The 8,967-nt window shown below is 39.4% G+C and overlaps 1 protein-coding gene across 1 annotated transcript in view; it reads left to right on the top strand.

The window, feature by feature from the left end:
* Positions 1-266: 266 nt before the first annotated feature.
* Positions 267-8,967, top strand: part of Nmt1 (N-myristoyltransferase 1) — a 30,649-nt gene continuing 21,948 nt past the window's right edge. The window contains exon 1 of the mRNA XM_076869199.2: positions 267-409. Within this exon, the coding sequence (XP_076725314.1) occupies positions 279-409 (131 nt within the window). The 5' untranslated portion in view covers positions 267-278. The remainder of the gene's footprint in view (positions 410-8,967) is intronic.

The raw sequence follows: 8,967 nt of genomic DNA, 5'->3' as shown, positions 1-8,967 counted from the left end.
TCCGCCCCACCAACCTTGCGGCCCTGCTTCCCTCCAAGCGCGGCCGAACGTCGGGGTTTCCGGGATTGCTTTCCACAACCCTCTCACCAGGACAGCCTCCCTTCGTGATTTCTGGGTACTGTAGTTCACCTTGTTCCGGTTTCTCGGGAAAGAATTGCTCCCATTGGCAGCTCCCTTCCTCATAAAAACTACAAAACCCAGATTACAGCGCAAGCGCTCTTCGTCCAATAGGAGCCGCCCATGTAGCGGGACTCAGAGCCCGGCTCTCGCAACCCAAGATGGCGGATGAGAGTGAGACAGCAGTGAAGCCGCCGGCACCTCAGCTGCCGCAGATGATGGAAGGGAACGGAAACGGCCACGAACACTGCAGCGATTGCGAGAACGAGGAGGACAACAGCTACAACCGGGGGTAACGAGATCCTCGGAGTTCAATTTTCATCCAGTCTCCCTCAACCTGGGTCTTTGGGGTGCGGGGAAGTCACAGGGAGCTTAATCTAACCCCACCCCCATGTTCTTATTGGCTAAGACATTAGGATCTCGCTTGGTGATTGGTTGCTGCCTTTGTCATTTACCAGGGGTGGGCACTCAGTATATTAAAGCCAGAGACCTTCAGTACTTTTATTATATAAAAGTTCTGTGTAATGTTCCACTCGTGTGCTTCAGGCGCGTCCGTGGAGAAGAGCATGATGAACAATGGTTTTCGATGGCGCAACACGGGTCAATCTAGTAACTACAGTGAGAGGGAACGTTACTTCTTGAGGTGTTTTTGAACAACGTGACTATCAATGAAGGAATAATAACACATTTCGCTGCAATTCACATTCAATGAGGAAATTCATCAGGGTATACAAACCATATATATAATTATGTTGTAAAATATCACTGCCAGAGAATTCCAAAATATAAACTCACCCTATAAACCCTGCATAATTAACCGTATGGTGTTTTGATTTTTACGGTATCTTGCTCCAAATAATCCATAAGTTTCCTGAACGATATATAATTAGGTTTTCCAGAGTCTTTGCTATGTTAACTTTCCGAAGTAGCCTAAAGTTTCAAAACATTGGTCAGTATTTGGTATCTGTGGGTTTAATACTGAGTATCCTGTACTTTAGAGTCTTGTCATTAGTAACTGTATTTTTCCCTCGGGAACAAAAAAATGCACTAGACATTTGAGTGTTAAGTTCTTTTTCTCCAAGTCAGTTTTCACTTTTGTAAGCCACAGCTTAATTATATCTTTCTTCACTTTGTTGGCACTCACCCTTCCTCTCTCTATTTACATGTACCTTTTTTTTTTTTTTCCAACTGAAAGCCATGAGAGAATGTTCTGGTTATATAGCTTTTGCTGAATCTGTGGTGGTCTGATTTTTATAGCCAGCTTCTCATCTGCGGTAACTGCCTATTCTTTGCTTTGCTCTTCCCTCAGGGAATATGAAAGTAAGGGAAGATTGAGGTCTTTGGGTAAACCTTTATATTTTTATTCTGCTACATTGTAGATGTGGAATAGCAAAGGATTATTTAAATGCTTGATAATCTACTTGTAGTGAAATTTAGATTGAAAGATCTAGCTTCCTCATTCTTCCACCAGCATGAAATATCACAAGAAAGCCACAGGAAGATCATAAGATCAAGGCCAGCTTCTGCACCTTAGTGAGTGAGACCATCAGCAAGATCCTGTCTCAAAATAAAAAATAAAAAAGGGCTGGAGATGTCGTTAGTGGTTCCTGGGTTCAATCCCCAGTATCAAGAGAAAACAACAACAACAACAACAAAAAAAAAATCACAAGAAGAATGTAGAGGAAAAGGAAGCTTGCCAAGTTTGATTTTTGTGACTGCATTCTGTAGCTGTATCTCATCACAGATCTAACATAACAAAAGACTTTTTTTTTTTTTTTTTTTTTTTTGATGTTCGGTATTCCTAAGAATGGAAGAGCTGAGAAAGAGGAAGCAGGAACCAGAAGAAGGGAAAAGGCAGCCCTCTTGAGTAGAGATCAGAATGTGAGAGTCATTTTAGAAGTGAAAGTATGGCTTTTTCTTTGTTCTTTATGTAATTACTTTTATTTTTCTCAACTGAATTCTTGCCCCGACTGATTCCTATAGTTCTTTAATAGATTTTGTTCCCCAATAAATTTTGTTCCCTGTAAACTGGCTCACTCGGCAAACTGTTTGCCGTGGCTGGTAGTATAGCTCAGAGATAGAGCATGAGCTCAGCTTGTTGGAGGCCAAAGGTTCAATCCCCATCAACAAAACAAAAAAGAAAAAGAAAAATCTGTGTAATAGAAAATTTTTTTTCTGTTTTTTGGTACAGGGAATTGAACCCAGAGGCACTTTACCATTGAGCTATGTTCCCAGCCTTTTAATTTTTTTTAAGTTTATTTATTTATTTTAATTAGGTATATATGACAGCAAAATGCATTTTGATTCATTGTACACAATTGCAGCACAACTTTTCATTTCTCTGATTGTACAGTATTTTTTTAAATTTTTAGTTGTAGTTGGAAACAATACCTTTATTTTGTTTTTTATGTGGTGCTTGCACTTGCTAGACGAGCACTCTACCGCTGAGCCACAACTCCAGCCCCTGTACACGATGTTTTATTTTTTATTTTGAGACAGGTTCTTGCTAAGTTGCTAAGGCTGGTCTTGAACTTGTGATCCTCCTGTCTCAGCCTCCCGGGTTACTGGGATTACATGTGTGTGCCACCATGACCAGCTCTTTTTCTTTTTTTTGTAGCGGATTATAACCAAACCAAGTAAAACTTTTGTGTGTATTTTTGTTTATTTTTTGGTGGTTGTTTCTGTATGTGGTTATGGTGTGAACAAACAGATTACTTTTATTAGTATCCCAAATCTAGAGATCTATAAAAATGAATTTGAATGAGGTGACAATTGAAAAACAGAACCTAGTCTGAAGGAGAGAGTCTAATTCTCGCACTTAGAATCTGGTATAGAGTCAAAAATTTTCCATTAATTTTCAGAAGGAAGTGTTTTGGGAAGAAGCAACATGCCACAATGGGGAAAGCGTAAACTTTGGAGTCATTCAAACCTGGTTTCAAAAGCCTGATTCTGACACTGGTCCTCTGACCTTGGGAAATTAACATAGAGTTGTAGAGATTAAGTGATAAACATAGATTGCAGCTCTCCTCCCTCTCCTTTTGTTCCTAGCTCTTCCCTATCTTGTCCTCTGCTCTTATCTCAGTCTGTATTTTTGTAACCTTTAGCATAACAGTAGTAAGTAACATTTTAAAATTTTGTTTTATGTGTCCAGTCCTGCTTCCCTGACTATAAGATGCACAAGAACAGGGATTGTTTCTTCAAGATGCCTGGCACTTATTGGGTATTAATGAGTATTGGATAAGTGAATGGCAAATGCCTGATTCATTGTTAATGGAGTTTCACTTCCCCTCATTGAGTGGAAAAATGGTTGATTTTTTTTCCCCTTATATACACACTTCTTTTTTCACAAGAAGTCTCATTTTAAGCCTCACTAAAATATTTGTCAATTGCCTACAGAAATCAAGCAACCTCCAGTTTGTTGTGGAAGTACTCCAGTGTTTTTTGTTTTGTTTTGTTTTGTTTTCGCAGTAACTGAGGATTGAACCCAAGGCCACTATACCACTGAGCTACATCCAGCCCTTTTTTATTTTTGATTTTAAAACAGGTTCTCACCGTACCTGGTAGAAATTTCTCCTTTTGAAGCTAGTGATTCTAAGTACCACACACAATAAAGATTAATAACAGTTAAAGCTAACTTTTGTTCTCTCAGGCATCTCTTCCAGGATGGGTTCATAGTGCTTTCTACCAATGAAATCCTGCACTGGATTAATAGGAAAAGCTGCTGTGCTAGTTTGTTGTTTCTTTATGTAGGAGTTTAGTTCTTGACATTTGTCATTAGTGTTTTCTTTTAAAATTAAATAAATATAAATATTTGGTCAGTATTAACTTCATACATACGTATAAATACATACATATGTATGCATATACATAGGTAAAGTTATGTGTCTTTCTAGAGTTTTTTCTTTTCTCTGTTTTGTTTATGAGAGAGGGTCTCACTATTTTCAGGCTAGTCTTTCCTGAGCTCAAGTGATCCCCCATCTCAGTCTCCCGAGTATCTGGGACTATAAGCATGTGCCACCACACCCAGATCTGTGTACAGTTTTTCTATGGCTGTTAAAAAAAAAAAAAAAACAACCCACTCAGCTGGGTGTGGTGGCACACACCTATAGACCTGTAATCCTGGCAGTTTGGGAAGATGAGGCAGGAGAATTGCAAATTTTAGCAATTTAGCAAGAATCTGTCTCAAAAATAACAAAGCCGGGCATGGTGGTACTTGTCTGTAATGCCAGCGGCTTGGGAGGATGAGGCAGGAGGATCTCAAGGTCAAAACTAGTCTCAGCAATAGTGAGGTGCTTAGCAACTCAGTGAGACCCTGTCTCTAAATAAAATACAAAATATGGCTGGAGAGGTGGCTTAGTGGTCGATTGCCCCTGAGTTCAATCCCCAGCATTCCCCCAAAATATAAGAAAACTGGCTGGTGAAATAACTCAGTGGAAAAGTTCCCTTTGTTCAATCCCCAGTACCACAAACCAACCAACCAACCCATACTCAACCCATACTCACAATTAACTTGCCTGGTGTAAATTACTCTGAAAAATTTAGAGTCAGACTAAGATAATCTTTATGCATCTCTGAATCCCTCTGCAATTCCTGATTCATCCACATAGTTTAATTTGCCTTTTTTGGGGGGGGGTAGTTCTTGGGGTGGAACCCAAGGTCTCTGTTATGCTAGGCAAGTGCTCTACCACTGAGCTATTTCCCCAACCACTCCTCCCCCTTTTTAAATTAAAGGCTTTCTAAGAAGTATTCCTAAAGAAACCTTATCAGCTGACAGTGTATTTTTTTTTTCTTTTTCTGTGCTAGGAATTAAACCCAGTGATGCTCTACCACTGAGTTAACATCCCTAGCCCTTTAATTTTTTATTTTGAGACAGGGTCTCCTAAGTCGGTCTCAAACTTTTTTTTCTTAACCTTTGAGCAACCTCCCCAGCCCCTGCCCATCCCCGCCCCCCCCCCCCCCCGCCCCCCACCCCCCCCCCCCCCCCCCCGCCCTTTTTTTGAGACAGGGTCTCCTTGAGTTGTTGGGTACTTCACTTAATTGCTGAGGCTGGCCTTGAACTTGCAATCCCCCTGCCTCAGCCTCCTAAATCACTGGGATTACAGCCTTGTACCACCATGCACGCCTTGAGCAGTGGATTTTAACAAATATAAAGTTTTAGAACAAGAAAGAATTAGACTATTTTGTTTTTAGAATCCTTTTGGAATTTATTTTATAATATCATCAGTAATAATTAAGATGCTGGTAAGGAAAGGGTCAAGAGCTCTTTGATAAGGGATGTCTCTTCTCCATCCTACTCTTCTCCCTGGGGCAGGGTGACATGGATTCTCATAAGTTTTTTTTTTTCATTTCCTTATCATAAGATATTGTTGCCCATGAAGAAACTTAAGAAGAAAGAATGGGCTTTTGAAAATAAATTCCATAAAGCTATCTTTACTTGCTTTTTTTTGTTTCTTCAGATTCTCCAAAAGTAGTTCTGTCCATGTTTACTTGATGACTAATAACTGCATCCAGCTCTTGGAAAGAAGAAATCGTTTTTAGTCCCTTCAGCTTTTGGTTTTTCAAAACTAGATCAAAGCAGAAGTGAAAAGAGAAACCTCATCACTGATATCAAATAAGTGTTCTAATTTTGTTCCCCAATTAAGTGGCAATTAAAAAAGAAACTAATCAAGAACTGCTTCAAAGAGAAGAGACTGGAAAGCAGAAGAAATGAAAAGTAAATGAGAGCCTATTTCAGGGAGACTGCTGCTCGTGGCAAACTAGTTTTGCTGATTTTTCACATTGCTTAACTAATGTGCTCACTCCAAAGTTTTCTGGCTTTACTAAGTTGGCAGTTAACTCTTTCCCTATGGAGTCCAGAGATTTTGTAATTTTAAGAGGATGCTTCTTTAGCTCTTTCTCTTTAATTTTTATCTGAAATCTACTCTTTCAGCCTCTTTTTTGATTCCTCAAAGGTGTCCTTGGGATTGTTGCATTTAATACATCCAAAGTATGGCATCCTGTGTTAAGAGAACCTAAAATAAAACCAAATTAAACTTCTTTGACAGGGTCGGTACTTGCTTCAAATATTTCTCTAGTGCTGCTGCTGACTGGGAGTAGCTGAGGGTTCACTATGCTGGTGTTTGTGTGTATGATACTGGGGATGGAACCCAGGGATGCTCTACCACTGAGCTATACCCCCAGCCCTTTTTACTTACTTTTTTACTTTGAGACAGAGTTTTGCCATGTTTCTGAGGCTGGCCTCTAACTTGATCCTCCTGCCTCAGCTTCTGGGTCCCTGGGACTATAGGTATGCACCATTGCATCCAGCTCCCTATGGTTAAATGTCCATTAAATGTTACCTATTGCCATTACTGCTGTGTGTTGAACATAGCTGAGCCTTTTACATGCATGGATCAGTGATTAGTTTTTATTGTGAGGCTTGGAATTTATATCTCACCTTTCTCTTTCTTTGTTTCTTTTTTTGGTGGCACTGAGGATTGAATCTTCGCATATGCTAGGCAAGGGTTCTACCACTGAGCTATACCTTCAGGCGTCTATCTCTCCCTCTAACATCTTAGAGGATCCATTCTAAATTCCCTGGATTCCTTTTCTCTGCTAAATTGACTTTTGGATGTGTTCAGCAGCCCGTGGGCTTTTCCAAATTAGGGAGCCAAGTGATCAGAGAGATAGTTGGCCCTTTTAAATTCTGCTTGATAGACCAGTATGTTCTTCAGAGGTCATGCTAGTATGTGAACTTGCCTTGACAGGAATTGGCTAGTTTACCCTTAGAACTTTCAGGGATAATAGAGGGTGGAAGCAATCTTTTTTTTGGGGGGGGGGTGGGGATTGAACCCAGGGCCGTAGGTGTGAGGCAAGCACTCTACTGACTGAGCTATACCCCAGTGCGGGCAGCAGTCTTTTTAAATTCCTGCTTAAATTAAATTTAAAATTCCTTTTTAAATTCATAAGCTGCTATTTACAGGTGGTCTAGGGTACCTCTGTTCCAATACTAAAGTGTATTTATTTTTTCCATAATTTAGGGTTCACAAGTGCGTTTTTTTTTTTTAAAGAGAGAGAGAGAGAGAGAATTTTTTTTAATATTTATTTTTTAGTTATTGGCGGACACAACATCTTTCTTTGTATGTGGTGCTGAGGATCGAACCCGGGACACACGCATGCCAGGCGAGCGCGCTTGAGCCACATCCCCAGCCCCAACACATGCATTTGTTTTTAAATCTAAATAACTAATTGGTAGTAATGTATAGAGTTTGGGGTATTACATTGTGATCCTGCAGCCACAGCAATAGAGAGTAGGCAGCTGATATTGATTCATACCATTTGGTTTCCTCCCTTCATCTGCCTCTCTTTGGGTTTTCTGAATACTAATAGGATTGCTGGTTAATATATTATACTGATTTGCAATTGGATCTTTTGATGTCTAAAAGAAGTAGAGGTTAAAATTTATTTTAGCAAGTTTCTCTGGAAATTTAGATCTTTTTAAAAATATTTTTTATGTATATTTTTTAGTTGTAGATGAACACACAGTATCTTTATTTATTTTTATGTGGTGCTGAGGATTGAACTCAGTGCCTCACGCCATGTGAGGCAAGTGCTTTTCCACTGAGCTACAGCCCCAGCCCTGGAAATTTAGACTTTTAACCCAGAAAATTAATTCCAACTTTTAAATTATGTTATTTAATTATTTATTTTGATGCTAGGGATTAAATCCAGGGGTATTGTACCACATAGAGTGTCCCAGTCTGTTTTATTTTTTATTTTAAGACAGGGTCTCATTAAGTTACTGAAGCTGGCCTTGAACTTGAAATCCCCTTTCTGAGCCTCCCAAATCATGGTGCCTGATTAACTTGTATCCATTAGAGATAGAAAACAAGTAAGCATCTGGTTATGGTGGTGTATGCCTGTAATCCCAGCTATTCTGGAGATTGAGGCAAGAGAATTGAAAGTTCAAGGCCCACCTGGGCAATTTAGCTAGACCCTGTCTTAAAAAATAGAAAAGGCTGGGGATGTGACTCAACTGTAGAGGACCCCTGGGTTCAATCCCCTGACCGCACAAAAAAAGAAAAGAAAAATATAAGTAACCAAAAGTTGTGAATTTTATTTGTTGGACTTTTTTTGATCTCAGAAACCTGTGTCATCTCTGTGTAAGATATCAACACCTTTTGAAATAGAGTGGTGCTTCTTTTGTAGGAATAAGATCCTAAGAAATTTGATAATTTAAAATCTCAAGCAGCTCGCAAGAGCACACATTTCCACTGCTTTTTGACAGTGTTAACACAGCTGTCCTATAGAACCAATACTAAAGATGTCTTGCTGACCTCTTTTGGACTAAAGCTTTTCAGAGTTTTATTTTAGCCCAGAGTTTTATATTATTCCCAGAAAGCATCCATCAGGCATATAATTGTTGAACCCTTAGCTGTGTGATTATTAAAGTATTAAATTATTTAGGATATCATAATTTTAAAATAGAAAAATCAGTGAGAAATGGAGGAGTAAGAAACAGCTTTCTGGATAAAACATGTCCCGCTATTCTAGTCACCTCTAATACCTGCTCCTCTCATACATCGAAGCTTTGTTCTAGAGCCTTGAGTGATAAAACAATATTCTTTTGTCTTTGGTAGCTTCTAGGATAAATCCTTATAGTGAACAAGACCCTTGCATTTGAAGAGTGATGGCTACAAACTTTTAGAAATTGATGGCTTGTCCTAGGGTGCTTACTGATTGGTTAGTTATGACCCGTTTACCTCACCTTGGTTTCCTTGTCTTTAAACAACAGATTAAATCAAATGGCTCTGAGATTCCTTCTGGCCCTGGAGGCTTAGCTCACTCGTCCCCATGATAAAAGCTTTCAGT

Source organism: Callospermophilus lateralis, chromosome 11 (assembly GCF_048772815.1).
Source record: "Callospermophilus lateralis isolate mCalLat2 chromosome 11, mCalLat2.hap1, whole genome shotgun sequence".
In the NCBI taxonomy this organism is placed as follows: domain Eukaryota; kingdom Metazoa; phylum Chordata; class Mammalia; order Rodentia; family Sciuridae; genus Callospermophilus; species Callospermophilus lateralis.
This window is presented reverse-complemented; position numbering and strand designations above follow the sequence as displayed.